Genomic DNA, 22944 nt, shown 5'->3' with positions numbered 1-22944 from the left:
CACACGTGAATTTCCTTGAAACATTGTTGAAACGTTTAGGCAGCACGTGACTGGAAATAGATCACAATAAGGCTCTCTCTGATTGGTCAATTCTTGTGTTACATTCTTATTAAGATGGTTTGATTGTCTTATAAATTTGCGTACAGATATACGCGCCGCGAACATGAGCAATTCACTTTCAGCTGACTATATCTGTATTTTTACAGAAACGGTAAGATACAGATAATATCTGTATAAAAGATTATGAAAAGCTTGGCATCAGCTGATTAGAAATGAATTGCTCATGTTCGCAGCGCGTATATCTGTACGCACCTATAAGGCTCTTACATGGCCTTACCTATAATAAGGTGCCTACAGATACACGCGCCGCGAACATGAACAATTCACTTTTATTCAGCTGATGCCAAGCTTTTTATATCTGTATCTTACCGTTTCTGTAAAAATACAGATATAGTCAGCTGATTAAAAGTGAATTGCTCATGTTCGCGGCGCGTATATCTGTACGCACCTTAAGAATTCAACATTTGTGTGAAATTAAAGAATCTGCACATCTTTTTAATCGGTAGGCTACAGTGGGTAACTTTAATTATCTTTAGAACAATAGTTTTATTGTAGCATCATGTGTGGTTTGATACGAGAATCTAGCTACAGTAGAGCTAAGAAACATACAAGTTATAAATTACAATCCATGTAAGAATTCAACCCTTGGACAATGACCATCAGGGTGAGTTGAGGATTTTTATTATTATTTACAAATTTCTATACGAATACATTGATAATGTTTAGATCTTCAAAAGACAGTCCAATAGAGTTCAAAGAACAAATATCTCGATTAGTGGTTGAACTGACCTATTAGGTGGTGTCTATATCTCCATGATTAAGAGCAATATCAGAGGAGATTTTAGTAACTTTATACTGGAATCTTCAGTACCAAACAACTTCAGTACTTCAGATCTTTCTGGACGATTCCAATTATAAGAATAATAAAGCTTTTAATTTCAGTCATACAAAATATACAATGACTTGTAGATACAGTAAATTCAGACTGAAAATGATATACACATGCAAAGCTCAAAGGGCTTGTCCGGATATGGGAGTATGATATTAAATACTATTTATGAAAAAAGTTTCCATGTTCTCAGGATAATTATACAAACAAAACTAAGAAGCATATAATCTTGAAAATGTTTGAAATGCTAAATAGCAATAAATCTTGGAGTAAAGAAAAATACCGAGCACATTAGTTGCCCAACAAATTTCAAATATACCTCCTCTTCTATCTTCCACTTAATTTAATGTTACAATAGGCGATAGCCTAGTAACAATCGATACTATAAAGGAACGAACTAGCTCATACACGTTTGGGATAGGAAAATTATGTTTGACGCATCATTACGTCTGAACTACTGGACTGATCAACTTGAAATGTTTGCATAATTATTATAAATTCTTAATCAACCGAGGATGGTTATAGGCCCATTTTCAATTCTTCATGGTTTCATTACATCAAGTTTTCAGTTTGTGAAGTTTCAAAATAGACCCTTGTGGAGCACACGTTTTCTGCTAGTTATCAATTGAATTTATTATATTCTCTGAATCAATCTGAATCACGGGCTGTGAGACAGAGAGGACCTATAGCCCCATTTCTCCATCAATAAAGGCAATAAATTGATCCCTTACATTTATCACCAAAAACTGTCTAAACGTCTTTTTAATCAAGTCAAATCATAGACAAAAATAATATCCAAATTTATTTGGTATCAGCACAGAATAAGGAAATACTTGATATGCGATAAAACTCAATAGGCAAAAAAAGGAAAGAAGAAAGGGGAAAATATTTATTTATTTATTTATCATTCACAATCAACCTAAGGAAAAAGAAACAGACTACAGTTCAAAACTTCTTTTCATCCCAATTTCATAAAATAAATTGTCCAAATAAAGGTTATGTGCTACTTTCCAATTCTTCACTAATTTCAACATTGAAACAAAATACAAACACTTGAAACATTAATTTTGAATTTAGAAAGATTAAGATCCGTATTGATAACAAAATTCCTTCTACTTAGAACTTAAAACTGTAAAATAAATATTAATTTGAAATATTTTGTTCCGAAAATTAGAACAATCTTCTCCACTTGAAGCACAGCTGTTTCGTTTAGCTTTTATATTGTCCCTTGTCCCGGAATAATTAATACGTGGTAAAGGGAGGAAGGTCATTTACCTACTCAACTGTTTTAAGGGATTCCTTGTTCAAGAAGCATATGAAAATATAGTACATATTTATGTATATATGTACTACAACACACTTGAGGTGTTCATCTACACATGTAACACAAGACAAAGGAATTCTTCAACTCTTCTTTGAAGACGCGCTCATCAACAAATTCTTCCAACTCAATTAAAACAGTGTGCTCGATGATTTTCTCAGAAACAATGACTGAAAAGGACTAAAACGATTAATTAAAAGCTTGACACGAGTAATTAACGCCTATAACATGTCAATGAAAGAACAAGAACATGTTTTGTGAAACATAATTGAAGATCTGCGTGAAGAAATGTGTCAAAATAAAATTAAACTTGATTTTACGCGTACAAGAATCAAACATCTTTTTCTCCTTACTTGCAAACTTACACATATCATATGAATGTACCGGTATTTTTAGGGCTTCTCATTATTAAAACCTTCTAGTATCCTTATATTTAAATATAACATTGGAAAGATTATGTTCATAGACCGAGTTCATATTTTAAAATCGAAAAACTTTTGAAACCATCAGAAATGTTCAACAAGATATATGATCACTTTTCTCAAGACAGTCCTTATTTTTGATCACTTTTAAAAAATTTTTCCAAAAATCTACCATTAAAAGACAAAAGATCATGTTCATACAGGGTGGGTGAAAAGTCCGAGAACGGCTTAATATCTCCTACACAAAGGTTATTTGACAGTGAGTGTGATTGAAAAAAATTTAAAAAAAACTACTTTATAATGACTTTAAAAATCTGATCCGTATCGAAATCATGTATCGCATGACCACCTTCCTATTCAAAAAAATAAAGTTGCATTCAAAATGGCGGACCAGATTTTTAAAGTCATAGTAAAGTAGTATTTTCGATTCGAGTAACATCCCCAATCACACCCACCTTGGAATCACTTCTTTTTATGAGATAGTCTACTAAGCCGTTCTCAGACTTTTCTCTCTCTTTTCTGCTTTGAATAGTATTGATTAATAATGTGAATATTTCCGAAACGATTTGAGATATCGATATGCGGTTTCCGCCATTAATTTTTTCTTGAAATTCCCTATTGAAATGATGTATCGCATGACCACCTTCCTATTTAAAAAAATGAAGTTATATTCAATAGAGCAGATCCAAGATGGCGGACCAGATTTTTAAAGTCAATGTAAAGTAGTTTTTTCAATTTGAGTAGGATCCCCAATCACACCCACCGTTAAATTTACCTTTGTGTATGAGATATTAAGCCGTTCTCGGACTTTTCACCCTTCTGTATACCGAATCCATATTTTGAAATCTAACAATTCTTGAAACCACCAGAAATGTTCAACAAGATATATTTCCACTTTTCTGGAACAGTCTTACGAATTTGGTAAGCTATCTATTGCAAAGTCCCTATTTTTGATACCATCAATCATGTCCAAGAAAATATTCTCACGTTTCGAATAATTTTCTAAAAATCTACTATCAACAGTCGAAAACTTATGTTCATAAATGGAATACATATTATTTTGAAATCAAACAACTCTTGAAACCACCAGAAATGTTCAACAATATAATGTTCACTTTCTCAAACAGTCTTATACGAATTTGGTAAGCTATCTATTGCACAGTTATGGCATTCCCACGCTTCTACACATTCACCTACATGAGCTGGCTTCATTTAAATCCTCAGTTACATTGTAACGATGTTACATAACCATGTACATCTTTCGGATTGCTTTATATAGACATGCAGAATGCTTAGATTCTTACAGCAATAATATGGTCGAGAATATTGTTGAAATAAATGCATACAATGTCTGAATATAATGATATATATACGGTTTTAATATAGGTATAGTTTACATTTATGGATGTTTATAAAATAGATATAATGTACAAATATAACGATACAGTTGAAATATAGTGTTATAGTTCACATATGAATCTTCACAGGATGAATACAATGTCTGAATATAATAATGAATACGGTTGAAATATAGTTATAGTTATATGAATGTATGTATTATTGAGGAATATATAAATATATTGCAATAGCTGGGGGCGGCATATTATGAACATTTTGAAAGAAACTGAAATCTAGTCACTCCTCTCCAATTTGTAGAGCGCCCGTTTTTCAACTTAGCTACGTGACTGAAATTTTTGAATCTATCTTGTTTGTTTATGTGCGTTTCCCTCCTTTTCTTCTTATTCTTCAACTTCTTCTCCTTCTTCTTCTTGTCCCCTTTCCCTCAAAACTTCTACAGTTTTCCAGATTTTGTCTTCTCTTTTACTAGTCTACTCAACAATATTTCTGCTCTCTATATCATCTTACATCTTATCTTTCTCCTCCACCTTCTTTTTCCTTTCTTGCTTTCTCGAGATTGAATACTTTGTTGATTAATTATATTTCTTGATCGTTTCAAAACGATCTGGCAATGTTGGAGAGCTAGAGAAGGATAGCGCTATGTGTTTTATCGAATGATAGACAAGGATAGCAACAACAACGATAATCAAATACTGCATTTATAACGTGGACTTAACATAAAAAATTGTACACACATTGTACCTGCCAAAAAACGATCACTCTTCTAAACTCACTACTTCTTGTTACTCCTCTTCTTCTTCTTTCCCTTCTTTCTCTTCTTCTTCATATTCTCCTAATTCTTCTTCTTCCTCTTTGTGATCTTCTTTCCCCTCTTCTTCTTTCTCGTCTTCCTCATGCTATTTAGCTCCCTCCCACCACAGTTTATTATTGCCTGATCTGGAAGTGCCCGTATGATGATAATGAAGATCATGATCATGAAGGAGAAGAAGAAGAAGAAGAGGAAGAAGAAGAAGAAGAAGAAGAATAAGAAGAGGGAGAAGAAGATAAATCTTGGAGACTGCAAGCAAAGCTTAGAGTTGCGACATCTCAGTGCAGGAGATCCTTCTGATCTTCCTCCTCCTCATCCTTATCCTCCTCCCCCTAACACCCTCCTCTACCTTTCCCTCCTCATTCTACTTTTGTTTTGTTGTCTCCTTCTTATTTTTCGCCTGCCAGCTCCAACCGTGCCTCATTACGCATTGAAATTTATCACCAAACAATGGCAAATATCTGTAACTGTCAGTTAACCTTCGTTTTCTTTGTTTATCTCCTCTTCTGTTCCTCATTCCGTTCTCCCTCTCATTTCTTCTCTTCTCTTTTTTTCTTTATACCTCATGTTCAGTCGTTCCCCTTTCAATCATAACCTCCTATTTATTATTTTTGGCAATCTTTCACTACTTGATATTTATTGGCAGCAGAGAAGCAACATTATTTGAACTCAGTTATAGTCTAGATACCGTTTCTCTACATGAATATTCAAAAAACACTCAACTTATGACGAGAAATGAGAAATGCATTTCACTCCCCAGGAGGAGCATCATGTAAAAGTAATTGTTTTTCAAATATTTACGTGGAAACACAGCGTCTATAGTGAAGTCCACGTTATAATGGCAGTGGATAAAGATAGAAGAATAGCGATGCCGATTCTCTGCATTAATTAATTATATTTCTACACTGTCAAAAACATAATTGGCATCGTTGTGAACCTAGAAAAGGATATTAACACCAGCTTTGTCGAATGATAGACAAGGATAGCAAAACCAAAGTTGATCAAATAATGTCATTATAACGTGGACCTCACTATAGACTACATTAAAGATGATATTGTAAGAGTTTCTCCATGGTGAACAACATCATAATTTGATACTGTACTCTAATATGGTAAAATCACATTTGAAGTCAAACAGAGACATGTGGAGTAGAGAAAAAGCAGAAAAGATGAAAGATGATAATCTAGAAAACAGTGTTTGAAAGTTTTTGGAGGATAATCGAAAAGAATCATCAGAGAAGACTCTCTGATATTGATTGATTGATTGATTGAGTACTTTATTTATGTAGATTACAATATATACTGGCTTATACACTTATATACAATAGCTTACAATACAGCAAAATTATAGATGAATTTACATAATATAGACTGAAAAAATATTTATTGAACTGTATATGATATGAAAAAGCAATTTGTAATATAATAACTATAGATAATAATTATATTGTTATGCATCTACATAAATTGGCGGAGCTTTGGACATATCAATGTCCATTCTTCGGAAAGAATATTAAAAATAGTCTATCCTCCACACTAACTCTCTACCAAAACGTTAATTTCATTATTGAAACTAAGGATTTATTTATTAATGGAAATATTGTCAAAGTTTTAATCAATATGAATATTTAAGAGAAAAAAACAGAAAATTGATACAAAACAAAACGAAAATTGATCAAACAGAGACATGTGGAGTAGAGAAAAAGCAGAAAGATGATAATCTAGAAAACAGTGTTTGAAAGTTTTTGGAGGATAATCAGAGAAAACTCTCATATTGATAGAGAGATGGAGAAAATACTGGAAATTGAAGACGAAGGTGGAGGAGAAGAAGGAGACCAAGAGAGAGAAGAAGAAGGAAGAATAAGAAGGAGAGGAAGAAAGGAAAGAAGAAGAAGGAGGAGGAGGAGAACAAGACGATGATGGTGAACAAGATGATGAGGAAGAAGGAGATTGATTGATTGATTGATTGAGTACTTTATTTATGTAGATTACAATATATACTGGCTTATACACTCATATACAGGATAAGAAGATGATGATGATGATGATGAAGAAGAAGAAGAAGAAAAAGAAGAAGTAGAAGAAGAAGAAGAAGAAGAAGAAGAAGAAGAAGAAGAAGAAGAAGAAGAAGAAGGAGAAGAAGACAAAGAAGTAGAACAGGAAAAGGAGGAAAATGAAGATAGCTGGAAAGTTGTGTTTCAAAAGTTCTAGTTCTGAACAAAGTTTCTTAATTACTCTTTGATAATTAATTACTATTTACATTATTATTCCCTCAACTAATTAGACTTTGGACTTTGGTCAATTTTTCTTTTATCGCTGCCTCCTATAAAAATTAATGCCGTGTGAAACTCTAATCATAATAATAATTGTTATGATTATCTTTCAGGCCTCTGAAGTGGAATTGTTATATTCGGCTGTAGAACGAACATTTATTTTGTAAATTAATAGTCATTAAACAATAGTCGTTTTTCATGCTAGGCTTGTTTTATTCTCATATTATTCATATTTTTGGGCAGAGTATATGATAGGGAAAAATGTAGATTCTAGCATTAAATTTATATTAAATATCGGGGGACCGCGCTTCGCTCTGGAGTAGAAAAGCATAAAAAATTATTACGGAAGAAGAAATTATAATAATATTCATACAGAAATGTTCTATCTAATCACAGTATTAGATAGTGAGATATAGTGGGTGAGACTATATGAGGAAGTGAAAGATGAAGAAGATTATGAAGAAGGAGAAGAGGAAGAGGAAGAAGAAGGAGAAGAAGAGGAGGAAGAAGAAGATAAAGTGGATGGAAGAAGAAGCAAGAGAGATAGATGTGAAAAGTGGATAAGGCACATGGTGGATAAGGATATTACGAAAGAAGAAATTATAATAACATTCATACAGAAATGTTCTATCTAATCACAGTAAACTGAGATTTCCCTCACAAAGGCCCAGTTGCACAAAAGCCTGTTGAATTTTAATCCTGATTAACTCAACGTGGACCAAATCAGAGAAGACCATTTCAAAAAGATGGATCTACTGGAATTAATCAGGATTGAAAATAACCCGGCTTTTTTGCAACCGGCACTTAGTACCTGATTGAATGATTACAAATTCAACATCTAAACATCCAAACATATAAACAGAAGCTGCTTGTTTATAGGATTAGGAAGAGCATTGACACTAATGAAATTCAAATGTAATTTTTAGTAGAAATAAACATCAATAAACCATATTCCATAAACATATTCTGACAAACATATTCTAACATATTACATAAACATAAACATCATCTAACAATAAACCATATTCTGTTCAAATTCCAAAAAATGTACTAGAGTGCAAAGTTTTCTCTTAAAACTAATAGAGTAGAGTCCCTACTCTACCAAGGATATTCATATTTTAGTTTTTTTTCGTTATGTTCATAACTTTCTTCTGATAGTTTTCATACTCTGAAAGAATCTCTGGGTAGCTTTTAATACCAAACAAACTAACATATTTTAATGCATTTTTATTTCACATACATTATGATACATGCATAATGTATGTAATATATACTTGGAGACACCAGAAATTAAGAAAGTGAAGTTGTGAATCTCATACTAATTTCTCACTGGTAGCTCCAATTTGAGAGCAGTTGGTTTCGGAAAATAGTTGAAACAAGGAATAGGCTATGACACGGTGGAGAAGATATTAGAAAATAGAGGAAAAGAAAGGATTTCAAGTTAGTGATAGTTAATTACTCTATTTTTACAGTGGTTAATCGAATAAAAGATCAAAAATATGTATAAGAAATAGGAGAAGACTGAGAAGAAGTGATAAAAAAGTGATTGATTGATTGAGTACTTTATTTATGTAGATTACAATATATACTGGCTTATACACTTATATACAATAGCTTACAATACAGCAAAGGTATAGATGAATTTACATAATATAGACTAAGAAAATAACTATTGAACTGTATATGATATGAAAAAGCAATTTGTAATATAATAACTAAGATAATAATCATATTGTTATGATCTACATAAATTGGCGGAGCTTTGCACATATCAATGGCATTCTTTGGGAAGAATATTAAAAATATCCTCCCCACTAACTCTCTACCAAAACAAGGAGAAGAAGAGGAGAAAGAAGAAGATAGAGTGGATGGAAGAAGAAGCAAGAGAGATAGATGTGAAAAGTGGATAAGGAACATGGTGGAGAAGGATATTACGGATAAGTAGTTGAAGGATGAGAAGAAAATAAAGAAGAAGAAGAAGAAAAACGAGGAGAGAGAGAAAATAAAGAAGTAGCAAAATAGTGCACGGATCATTGTTTTTTATTGCCAGCTCGTTTTGACATGATCGTGACGATAGTATAGCGTGAAATAAGATTCTGAAGAGAGAAAAGAAAGAGAAAGAGAGAATACAAAGGAGAAGAGGGAGAGAATGAGAACACGAAGGATGAGAGAGAGAGAAAGAATACGAAGGATCAGATAGAGAGAGAGATTGTGAGTGAATACGAAGGAGAAGGGAGAGAGAGAGAAAGAATACGAAGGATGAGAGAGAGAGAGAGGGAGTGTGTGTGAGAGAGAGAACTAGAGAATGGATGCTAAATTATCAGGTGATTCCTCCTGCATGCGATCATAATAATAATCGAGGTTAGGTTTATGGCTGTTAACCCAAGTGAGGGTCAAATAATGCGCAGCTATCATCTCATATTTTTATGGTTTGTTTGTTTTCTATGGAAATTGAAAATTGCAAATAACCGATATTGAAGTGGCGGCTGTAAGGTGGATTCATTGGTTGAGAGGTTTAAAAGATTTTGCTCCTTCAACAGAATTCAATAAAAATTTGTAGTAAAGAGAAACTATTTTTGTAAGATTAATCTACTGTTTTGAAAATATGAATAATTAACATACTTCCTGAACGATCAGAGACATTTTGATAAGGGTAATAATTAATTATATTTGATAACCATGATCAATATTAATGACGTCATCCGCTTCTCTCACCTGTCATTGGTTCTCTGGCAATTGTTTCGTTTAATGACGTCATCTAATCAAGATTAAATCTGATTGACATACGTTAATGCTACCTAGAAACAATGTACTAGTTAATGAAACTCCTGTTAATTGACCGAGCAAAGTGAGGTCTAAGATTCAAGTCGACGGTTTGGCATTTCTCTTAATGTTTAAATGTTTATATGTTGCGCATTTACGGCGAAACGCGGTAATAGATTCCCATGAAAATTGACAGTATGTTTTTTTAAATGCGCGTCGACGATATACAAGGTTTTTGGAAATTTTGCATTCAAGAATAATTGACCGAGCGAGTGAGGTCTAAGATTCAAGTCGACAATTTGGCATTTCTTTATGTTTAAATGTTTATATGTTGTGCATTTACGGCGAAACGCGGTAATAGATTTTCATGAAAATTGACATGTATGTTCCTTTTTAAATTGCGCGTCGACATATATACAAGGTTTTTGGAAATTTTGCATTTCAAGGATAATATAAAAGGAAAAAAGGAGCTCCTTCATACGCCAATATAGAGTAAAAATCAGACTATGGAATATTCATCATAAATCAGCTGACAAGTGATTACACAGATGTGTGGGGAAGCCAGTCTATTGCTGTATTTCCATGATGTCTATAGTTTCAATCAGGTACTTGTGGATAAGAACACTGCGTGAGGTCTACTGTTCACAGAACTACTAGTGAATAAATAATTGACCGAGCGAAGTGAGGTCTAAGATTCAAGTCGACGGTTTGGCATTTCTCTTAATGTTCAAGTGTTTGAATGTTTATATGTTTATATGTTTTCATGAAAATTGACATGTATGTTCATTTTTTAATTGTGCGTCGACGTATATACAAGGTTTTTGGAAATTTTGCATTTCAAGGTTAATATAAAAGGAAAAAGGAGCCTCCTTCATACGCCAATATTAGAGTAAAAATCGGGGACTATAGAATTATTCATCATAAATCAGCTTTCTAGTGGACTAAATACTACCCGTTTAAAAACATCGAACATCTTGAAAAGGTATCTTCACAACGTTGGTAGACAGTTGCAGCAGACCTGATAACAGCGCTCACACTCACATTCCGGGACGACACGTCACGGTACGATAGGACAGAAAGCTCTATGTTTATTTGGGATTTTTACTAGACATTTCAAATTGATAAATTATTTATTAATTTTTGAGAAAGGATAACAACAGGTCAATGTAACTTACTGAGAGCGAGGTCTACTGTTCACAGAACTACTAGTAATTAAATTTTAAGGTGTAAATAAAAAACACTCCAAACCCAATTCCAATCAAAGAAAGATAAAAAGAAAGTCACAACTCTGATTAAATCTAATTGACGGACATAGATGATACTTAGAAGCATACTATAGTGATGTCCACGTTATAATGGCAGTGGATAAAGATAGGGGAACAGTGTTGCCGTTTTTCTGCCTTGATTAATTACATTTCTACATTGTTAAAAACGGACTCGACAACGTTACAGAGAAAGAAAAGGATAGTGATATATGTTTCTTGAATAGTAGACAAGGATAGCAACACCAATGTTAATCAAATACTGCCATTATAACGTGGACCTCACGATAGGTGATAAACCTCCTATCTATTATTAAATTTTATAGGTAAAAAATATATTAATTTTATTGAGTGAAAGAAAAACACTCCAAATCTAATTCCAATCAACCAAGGTCAGAATATTTTGATGGGAATTTCCCCCATAATCTTATCTCACAGCCCACTTCACATTTTTATTTCTTCAGTTTCGGAGGTACCAAACACGACAGAAACAACAAACCGTTTAGACGTATTAGTTTTACTGTTTCGTACGGACGTAAACGTAAGCTGCGGTCTGCTCTAATCCCCTTGTAATCCCTGGAAAGTGAAGGCTTTTACAAGTCCTGTTCATCAACTATATATATTTTAATAAATAGATATATTATCACTAATATTTATGAATATGTTATAAGTATCACCTATAGTTTTAGATAGATATAAAATCTTCAACTTTTAACTACCAAGTTTCACTATAATCCATATCTATATACGAGTATGTATAACACCTGAATCTCTAGATAAATATACATAGCTATAATATATCATGCTTCTAAATTCTACTGAAGAATAAACAACCGATTTTAGTTTATAGATAGGTATAGCACCTGAATCTCTAAATAAATATGAATAGCTATAATACAACATGCTTCTAAATTCTACTGAAGAATAAACATCCGATTTTAGTTTATAGAGAAACAGTTCTTAGAAAAATTGATTCTCTCAAAACAGTTTATAAATCCTAATAAATATAATTATTCCTCAATAAATAATGAAAAGAGAAGGAGAGAAGAAGGACAATTCATAGAAGGAAGATCAGGAAATGGAAAAGAGAAGGAGGAGGAAAGGGGATGAAGAATAGAAAATCCGCTTCTTCCAAAGTCATGTTTAAATATTATGTGGGCTAATACTATGATGAGAACAAAGTTGTATTGGAAACCGGTTAAGGGGATTACATTTTTTTTCAACTTATATTACATGCACGTTGTTTCTTCAATAGAAAATGAACCAAATTTTAGAAAAGTGGAAACATAATCCTATTTTGGACTTTAGAAATGTCTAGAACTATCTAAATTTGGGAGAGAAATGTACAAGGAGAACCTTAGTTTTTTCTTTGTAAAAATTATAAGAAAATAATATAATTATTATTGAACGAAAATCCTAAATAAATGCTGCAAATCACCCCGAAGACCTCTGCTACTGCAGACATTGACAACAGGGCTAACGCTAGATGGAAATTCGATGAGAACTACTATCCAAAAATTTTGGATAGTATTTGGATAGTATTTGGATAGATTTTTGACATTGACAACAGGGCTAACAGCTACATGGAATTCGATGAGAACTACTATCCAAAAATTTTGGGGATAGTTTTGGATATATTTTTGATAGATTTTTGACATTGACAACAGGCTAACAGCTACATGGAATTCGATGAGAACTACTATCCAAAAATTTTGGATAGTATTTGGATAGTATTTGGATAGATTTTTGACATTGACAACAGGGCTAACAGCTAGATGGAAATTCGATGAGAACTACTATCCAAAAATTTTGGATAGTATTTGGATAGTATTTGGATAGATTTTTGACATTGACACAGGGCTAACAGCTACATGAAATTCGATGAACTACTATCCAAAAATTTTGGATAGTATTTGATAGTATTTGGATAGATTTTTGACATTGACAACATGGCTAACAGCTACATGGAAATTCGATGAGAACTACTATCCAAAAATTTTTGGTAGGTAGTATTGGATAGTATTTGGATAGATTTTTGACATTGACAACAGGGCTAACAGCTACATGGAAATTCGATGAGAACTACTATCCAAAAATTTTGGATAGTATTTGGATAGTATTTGGATAGATTTTGGACATTGACAACAGGGCTAACACTACATGGAAATTCGATGAGAACTACTATCCAAAAATTTTGGATAGTATTTGGATAGTATTTTTGATAGATTTTGACATTGACAACAGGGCTAACAGCTACATGGAAATTCGATGAACTACTATCCAAAAATTTTGGATAGTATTTTTGATAGTATTTGGATAGATTTTGACATTGACAACAGGGCTAACAGCTACATGGAAATTCGATGAGAACTACTATCCAAAAATTTTGGATAGTATTTGGATAGTATTTTGGATATTTTTTGACATTGACAACAGGGCTAACAGCTACATGGAAATTCGATGAGCCTACTATCCAAAAATTTTGGATAGAGAAGAGAGAAGAAGGACATTCATAGAAGGAAGATCAGGAAATGGAAAAGAGAAGGAGGAGGAAGGGGATGAAGAATAGAAAATCCGCTTCTTCCAAAGTCATGTTTAAATATTATGTGGGCTAATACTATGATGAGAACAAAGTTGTATTGGAAACCGGTTAAGGGGATTACATTTTTTTTCAACTTATATTACATGCACGTTGTTTCTTCAATAGAAAATGAACCAAATTTTAGAAAAGTGGAAACATAATCCTATTTTGGACTTTAGAAATGTCTAGAACTATCTAAATTTGGGAGAGAAATAGTACAAGGAGAATCCTTAGTTTTTTCTTTGTAAAAATTATAAGAAAATAAATATAATTATTATTGAACGAAAATCCTAAATAAATGCTGCAAATCACCCCGAAGACCTCTGCTACTGCAGACATTGACAACAGGGCTAACAGCTAGATGGAAATTCGATGAGAACTACTATCCAAAAATTTTTGGATAGTATTTGGATAGTATTTTGGATAGATTTTTGACATTGACAACAGGGCTAACAGCTACATGGAAATTCGATGAGAACTACTATCCAAAATTTTGGGGATAGTTTTGGATATATTTTTGATAGATTTTTGACATTGACAACAGGCTAACAGCTACATGGAATTCGATGAGAACTACTATCCAAAAATTTTTGGATAGTATTTGGATAGTATTTTGGATAGATTTTTGACATTGACAACAGGGCTAACAGCTAGATGGAAATTCGATGAGAACTACTATCCAAAAATTTTTGGATAGTATTTGGATAGTATTTTGGATAGATTTTTGACATTGACAACAGGGCTAACAGCTACATGAAATTCGATGAACTACTATCCAAAAATTTTTGGATAGTATTTGATAGTATTTGGATAGATTTTTGACATTGACAACATGGCTAACAGCTACATGGAAATTCGATGAGAACTACTATCCAAAAATTTTTGGATAGTATTTGGATAGTATTTTGGATAGATTTTTGACATTGACAACAGGGCTAACAGCTACATGGAAATTCGATGAGAACTACTATCCAAAAATTTTTGGATAGTATTTGGATAGTATTTTGGATAGATTTTTGACATTGACAACAGGGCTAACAGCTACATGGAAATTCGATGAGAACTACTATCCAAAATTTTTGGATAGTATTTGGATAGTATTTTTGATAGATTTTTGACATTGACAACAGGGCTAACAGCTACATGGAAATTCGATGAACTACTATCCAAAATTTTGGATAGTATTTTTGATAGTATTTGGATAGATTTTTGACATTGACAACAGGGCTAACAGCTACATGGAAATTCGATGAGAACTACTATCCAAAATTTTGGATAGTATTTGGATAGTATTTTGGATATTTTTTGACATTGACAACAGGGCTAACAGCTACATGGAAATTCGATGAGCCTACTATCCAAAATTTTGGATAGTATTTGGATAGTATTGGATAGATTTTTGACATTGACAACAGGGCTAACACTACATGGAAATTAGAGAAACTACTACCCAAAATTTTGGATAGTATTGGATAGTATTTGGATAGATTTTTGACATTGACAACAGGGCTAACAGCTACATGGAAATTCGATGAGAACTACTATCCAAAATTTTTGGATATATTTGATAGTATTTTGGATATTTTTGACATTGACAACAGGGCTAACAGCTACATGAAATTCGATGAGAACTACTATCCAAAATTTTGGATAGTATTTGGATAGTATTTGGATAGATTTTTGACATTGACACAGGCTAACAGCTACATGGAAATTCGATGAGACTACTATCCAAAAATTTTTGGATAGTATTTGGATAGTATTTGGATAGATTTTTGACATTGACAACAGGGCTAACAACTACATGGAAATTAGATGAGAACTACTACCCAAAAATTTTTGGATAGTATTTGGATAGTATTTTGGATAGATTTTTGACATTGACAACAGGGCTAACAGCTACATGGAAATTCGATGAGAACTACTATCCAAAAATTTTTGGATAGTATTTGGATAGTATTTTGGATAGATTTTTGACATTGACAACAGGGCTAACAGCTAGATGGAAATTCGATGAGAACTACTATCCAAAAATTTTTGGATAGTATTGGATAGTATTTGGATAGATTTTACATTGACAACAGGGCTAACAGCTAGATAGAAATTCTATGAGAACTATTTTTGATAGTAGTTCTCATCGAATTTCCATCTAGCTGTTAGCCCGTTGTCATGTCTGCAGTACAGAGGTCTTCGGGGGATTTGCAGCATTTATTAGGATTTTCGTTCAATAATAATTATAATATAATTATTATAACTAATAATAATAGTTTATTTATTAGTTAATTATTATTAAACTAATTAATTATTATTAATTTTTAATAATATATTATATTAATTAGCATTTGAATAAATGCATTCTCTATTTAATTCCATCTGTAAAAAAATAAATAGTGAGGTCCAATTTATAATGGCGGTGAAGAAAGATAGGATTACATCGTTGTCGATTCTCTTCATTGTTACTGCCTTCTATAGATTATAGGGCTTATAAAATCATTGAAACACTTGTAGTCACTATAGTCAACCGCACAAAAATGGTCCGATATGCAAATTGGAACGGCTGAGTAGCTCCTAACTCCTCATCCACCCCCCCCCCCACCACTGCAACGTTGCACTTATCTGTTCCAATTTCCATCGGGCTATTTCCGTGCGGTTGACTATAGTTTCTCATATTTCAACACTCTCACCAATTATGCTTATCATTCTCTATTTTTTTGTTCAGTGTACCTGTTTTTTCATTTTCTAACCTTCTACCCACAGCAACGTTTCACTAATCTGTTCCAATTTTCATCGGTTGCTCTCATCAGTTCCAATTTCCATCGGACTATTTTCGTGCTGTTGACTGTAGTATCTCATATTTAAAAACTATCATCAATTATGCTTATCATTTTCTATTTTTCTACTCAGTGTAACTTTTTTCAATTTTCTAACCTTCTCCCCACAGCAACGTTTCACTAATCTGTTCTAATTTCTATCAGTTGCTCTCATCTGTTCCAATTTCCATCAGACTATTTTCGTGCGGTTGACCATAGTATATCATATCTAGATAGAAAGAAAAACACAAATCTCAGTACCCTTTTTTAAATTATTTCATCACAACATGTTTCAACATTCATGCAATTTTCAAGTGATGAAACATCAATGTTGAAGCATGTTGTGATAAAATAATTCAAAAAAGGGTGATGAGATTTGTATTTTTCTTTCTATTTATATTACAAACTAGCCGTCAGGCTCACTTCGCTCACCATATCCGTCTGGACCCCCGACTGGATCGTCCAAGAATGAGATCAGCAGGCTCGCTTCGCTTGCCTGCATTTTTCGTTTGGGCATTTTTATCATATGTTAGGACAATCCAGTCGGGGGTCCAGAATAAACGGCTGGCTAAACGGATATAGCGAGCGAAGCGAGCCTGACTGCTAGTAATATAATATTCCCAGGGATAGCTCTGATGAAGTGAGCAGCATTGCCCAATCAATTTTTTTTCGCGATAAATGCATTTCAATCTTCAACTTGGTGCCAACCTAACAAAGTCAACTCAACTTAATACCAACCTGACAAAATTATTAATTTAGTTGCCAGCTAACAACTGTTTCGAAGGGGTACTCTCTCTAGATTATAGTTCTATATTAACATATGTATGGGCATTTTTCAATTATAATTAAGAGAATAAGAAGAATATACATGCTAAAAGACGAACTTTAACCCTTAAACAACCTTAGTGTAAAAATATTGCCAAGAGAGATTTCTTAGTGCGCCTCTAAAGGCCAACTGAACATACCTACCAAATTTGAACGTTTTTGGTCCGGTAGATTTTTAGTTCTGCGAGTGAGTGAGTGAGTGAGTCAGTCAGTGAGTGAGTGCCATTTCGCTTTTATATATATAGATAACCCTATACAGAAAAGAGATGTATCATATCCCATCACTCTCACCAATTCTGCTTATTATTTTCTGTTTTTTGCTCAGTGTACCTGATTTTTTTTCATTTTATTAACAATTTTTTCCTGTTTCTGTTTGTAGTGCGATGGACATGTCAGTAGAGCAGCACCGCGGGGGGTGGTACGGTGGCGGTGGGGGTGGTTCCGCCTCCGATGACGCCGAGAGTCAGCTGAGTCAGCTGTTTGTGCATCATCAGCTGGACACCAATGCGCATGCGCATCACCGGGCAGCTGTAACAGCCACCTACTATCACCAGCACAGCTATTCCGTGGCGCAACATGGTGAGATGAGAATTCACATTATTTCACTTAAAAATTGTCATAATTTGAATTATTATCAATGATTCACTTGGAATTATTAAAATGATACATATATATAATAATATATATATATATATATATATATATATATATATAATATATATATTTAATCAAATAAAGTAAGAGACTGACGTAAATTGCGCTGAAACAACCTGAGTCCTTTTTGACAGAACGGCATGAAACTTTGGGAATATGTTGTGTGATTATTGAGGATGGTTTCTGACCAGAAATTTAAATAGGGGGCTTAATAATTATATATTAATCCATTCTACAGACCTATGTTTTCGAAATTGTCGGCCGAGCGGCTAACGTAGAACGGAAAGATCATCATGATTCAAGATCATGTGATAATAATTATGATTTAGCATCTAAATTTACCAGCTGTAATAAACACGTCACTGTGTGATAAAATTGTTTACTGGTATTAAAACGGTAGTTTTAAGCACATAGGAAGTCCGCATTGAGATGTGAATGAGAATATTGATTGTAAATAAATAAATTTCATGATTCACCTTATAAAGTCAAGTGTGACATGATATACATTGACTTTTTGGCGGTACGAAGTTTGCCGGGTAAACTAGTACATTATAATCTCAAGTTTATTACATTAGGATAGGATGCATATGCATAATTACTGTAGGGAAGTAAGTCTATTAAGAACAAACTATTACTTCTTTTTTATCCTGTTCTGCTTCTTGTTTTGTTCATCCAATTTTTCTTCGTGCCTCTTTTTCTTGTTGTGTCTTCTCTCTTTCTTCTATTACTTTTTCTTCTTCTTCTTCTTCTCCTATCAAGAATATCAGGAATAAAATGGGGAAAGAGTTGAATTTCAATGATGCTTTCTCAATTATTTTGTTTTGTGTTGGGAAGTTGATAGCAGGGAAGACAGATGGAAAAATATGATGAAGAAGGAAAGAAGGAAGAAGACGATGGAGAAGAAGGAAAAATAGAAGGGAGAAACAAAGAAAGGAGTGATAGGTTCTAGAGAATTTTTCAAAACTATTCTGTATAGTTGAAGAGAAACGGAAGCAAGGAGGAGAAGATGAAGAAGAGGAGGAAGAAGAAGTAGAATAAGAAGAAGAAGAAGAAGAAGAAGAAGAAGAAGAAGAAGAAGAAGAAGAAGAAGAAGAAGAAGAAGGCAAAATAGAAGGGAAGAAACGTTGTAGAGAGTTTTTAATTATTCTGTATAGTAGGGAAGATGATAGAAGGAAAAGTAGAAAGACAAAGTTGAAGAAAAAGAATGAAAGGAAAAGATGATGATGAAGAGGAAGAAGAAGAGAAAGAAAAGGAAGAAGAAGAAAAAGAAGAAGAAGAGAATGATTAAGCGTGTGAGTATAGAAGTTGTCGGCTAATTGGATTGAGTTATGAAGGCACAAAGGCCTACCTAGTACAAGAAGGGAGTCTAGTAACAGTATAGTAACTGTATAGTAATAGTAATTAAAATGGCTTTTGTACAGCTATTAGATTGGCTGAGTGAACATTAATTAGCATACGTGAAGGTCCTTTGCTGTGAACTCAACACCACTAAACATTTTGTAAGAATTTCGAAGGAAATGCTTCGTGTTTCATTTTTCGTTGATAATCTGGTAAAGTTTTGTAATAATTTATATTAGTTTGTACTATCAAGAAAATAATTCCATAGAACCGTTCTGTTTTCGAACTTTCCTCATTTAAAACAACTAGTTTCGGCATTTCCAAGCAATTTTTAAGTAGCCCTATTGAAATACTTGATTAGTTTGTATAAGTTTATTAGTTTTTTCTTGATACTATGAGTTAGAATTGAACCCTCTTCAGTGTCATATACCGTATAAGATCAGTGAAAATGATAGTACGGCATAGTTGCAAAGTTCCTTCTGCCGCTTTCATTATAGGAGACTAGCAGGTAACCCGTGCTTTGCAAGGGTCTGTTCAAATCACAAATAGATCAAATTAAGTTTCATAGTTCCATGCATATCAAAAGTAGTATTCACAACTGTTATGATGTACAATTAAATAGAAAAAACGATTCGATTAAACTTCTAAATCACGTGGACTTTGTTTCATAAATTGAATAATTCTGTTTCAATTATTGAAATTATGATCGATTGATCAACAAAAATGAAAATAAAGTATAGAAGTTTCACAAACTAGAAACATTAATAGGAAAACATGAAGGACTGAGAACTGGAACTAAAAACTGACGAATTGTCAACTTGAAAAACGGAAAACTTGTCGTACTGAAATCTAAAGGTGCGTACAGATATACGCGCCGCGAACATGAGCAATTCACTTTTAATCAGCTGATGCCAAGCTTTTCATATCATTATGTTATACCGTTTCTGTAAAAATACAGATATAGTCAGCTGATTAAAAGTTAATTGTTCATGTTCGCGGCGCGTATATCTGTACGCATCTTTAAGATTCAAAAATGAAAGAGCTGAAGGCCTATAATCATCTTCGGAAAATTAAGAATTCATATGCAAAATTTCAAATTAATCAGTTCAGTAGATTAAACGTGATCATGCATCATTCCTGTATTCTTTACCCTGTACATGTCAAATCCTTTTCTTACATGTTTACATGTTTAATCCTTTTCTTATATGATTCCATGTATACACACGTACATGTAGAATTCTTTTCTTAATGATATGTATTATAAAATAGCTGTAATTCAAGTGATCAAGGCAGTATAATTTTCATTATTGATCCTTGTGAATGAATAATGATACATTTCTGTAATATGTTATACCTTCATTCATCAAGGAAATAGACAAATAAAATTTGGAAATTCGTTTATTCTGATATAAAAATGAATCAAAAATCCTCACTTTGCATAAAACCTCTACCATTTCTCAAAACAAACAAAGATCATCCTCCATCTTGGATCTTACACCATGTCCTGTACATACAAAACCCGAAAATAAAGAGACTGGAACTCCAGAGTTCACCAGCTATAATGCTACTTTTGCCACCATTTTCTATTCTCCATTTCTGTTGCTCTTGGAAGAAAGAGAAAGAGAGAAGAACGGTAAACAAAGAGAAAATGATACGAGCGGATGATTTTTCACAAAAGAAGAAACCCACTGTTATTACAGCTAGACACATAGCGTGACGACCCTACGCCTTATTCCTATATCTATGTTTATCTGTTACCTGTATATACTGTGCTAGATATAGTCTACTATTTTCTGTGTGTGGTATATCTATATCTGTAATTATTGCTGTAGCAATGTATGTGGTTGGTTAAACTTGGTTAGAATGAGATTCACGTTGAAATGTCAGTTTTGTTTGTATAGGTTATAACAGAGCTACCTATTTACCCAATGCTGACAGTGAGTGGATGTGAGTGTATAAGAGAAGGGGGAAATTAGGATTTGGTGTGCAATAACACTGGTGGAGAAATGAATTATAGCTGTGGAGGAGAAGGAGGAGGAGGAGGAGGAGTAGGAGGAGGAATAGGAGAAGAAGAAGAAGGAGGAGGAGGAGAGGGTGATGGAGGAGGTGGAGGAATAGGAGGTGGAAAAGGAGGAAATTAAATGAAAACAGTAGAAGTAAATGAAAAAGGTGAAGAAATGACGTAGTAGTGAAAAGAATACAGCTGATGAAGAAGAAGGAGAAGAAGGAAAAAAAGAAGAAGAAGAAGAAGAAGAAGAGAAGAAGAAGAAGGAGAAGGAGGAGGAGAAGGAGATGAAGAAGGAGAAGGGAGTATGATGAGGAGAGTAGGAGGGAAGGAAAGAAAAGAGGTGAAATTTGATGTTCAGACGTGGAGTGAGAAAAATATATGTTTCAGGGAAAGTGTAATGGGAGAAACAGGTTATGAAATGAGAATAGAAGAAGAAGGAGTGAATAAGAAGAACGAAGAAGTAGAAATAAATGAGAAAGGTGAAGAAGTGATCTAGTCGTGAAAAAGAATTAGAATTGATGAAGAAGTACTAGAAGAAGAAGAATAAGGAGAAAAGAAGAAGGACAGGAGGAGTGGAAGAAAGAGAGGAAGAGTCGCAGGAGGAGGAGAACTAAGAAGTAGCAAATAATGATGAAGGAGAAGAAATGTGGTAGACGAAGAAAAATAATTCCTGCTGATGAAGAAGGAGAAGAGGCGTATAAAGAAGAGAGAGAAGAAGAAGATGAAGAAGAAGAAGTAGAGGAAGGAGAAAAAGAAGGAGAAAAGAAAGAAGAAGAAGAAAAAGAAGAAGAGGAAATGAGGAAAACCAAGTAGGATTGGTGGGAATTAGAGGTGAGAAGATAAGATCTAATGACATAGAAAGACAAAGAGTATTATTTTCGGCGGTTGGAAAAGAGTGGAAGATAGTAGTTATAAAAAGAGGAACAAAGAGGTAGTCCGGAGAGTAAGAGAGAGAGAGAACAAGAGTTAGAATGAGCGAATGGTTGAGAGAAAAGTAGTCGATTCGTAAAAATGAGCTTTGTTAAGAAAAACAATCATAGTTCATGTGATTCTGATTATTCGATAACTCTTCTTGTTTTGAAAATGCATTACTTTTAAATTTATTCCATCACTTCTACTGCATTGTAAAGGACGAGACCATATTCCATCATAAAACGCCTATATAATAATGATCTCGCCACAAACACTTTATAATAATTATATTTACAGAGAGATAAATATCAATATCCTATGGAAATACTGTTTATTTCATATGTAAAACTAAATGGAGAAGTAATAATGGTGTGGTAAGTTCACCATGAGGTAATAAAAATTCCCTGAATAGGTTTCAAAGAGCTATCTATTATCATAGAGAAACAATATCATAAGTAGATATCCCACGGTATAGGGCGTTTATGTCGCAACTTTTACTGTTATCTCAAGCCGATAGTCCACGTATTTCTTTCCTATGCAGCTGTGTGACGCTGGTAGTCTCTCAAATTGTGTCGTTCATACACTCTTACCCCAACAAAACAGTGAAAATTGACAATAATCGACAGTAATCGGCTTGAGATAACAGTAAAAGTTGCGAC

General features: G+C 33.4%; 1 protein-coding gene across 2 annotated transcripts in view; it reads left to right on the top strand.

The window, feature by feature from the left end:
* LOC111046116 (GATA-binding factor C) overlaps positions 1-22944 on the top strand; it is a 118012-nt gene that overhangs the window by 12273 nt on the left and 82795 nt on the right. For both annotated transcript variants that reach the window (XM_039439572.1, XM_039439570.1), the window contains exon 2: positions 17753-17952. In XM_039439572.1, the coding sequence (XP_039295506.1) occupies positions 17757-17952 (196 nt within the window). In that variant the 5' untranslated portion in view covers positions 17753-17756. The remainder of the gene's footprint in view (positions 1-17752; positions 17953-22944) is intronic.

Source organism: Nilaparvata lugens, chromosome 13 (genome assembly GCF_014356525.2).
Source record: "Nilaparvata lugens isolate BPH chromosome 13, ASM1435652v1, whole genome shotgun sequence".
NCBI lineage: Eukaryota > Metazoa > Arthropoda > Insecta > Hemiptera > Delphacidae > Nilaparvata > Nilaparvata lugens.
Note: the sequence above shows the minus strand (reverse complement) of the source record. Positions and strands in the feature narration are given on the sequence as shown.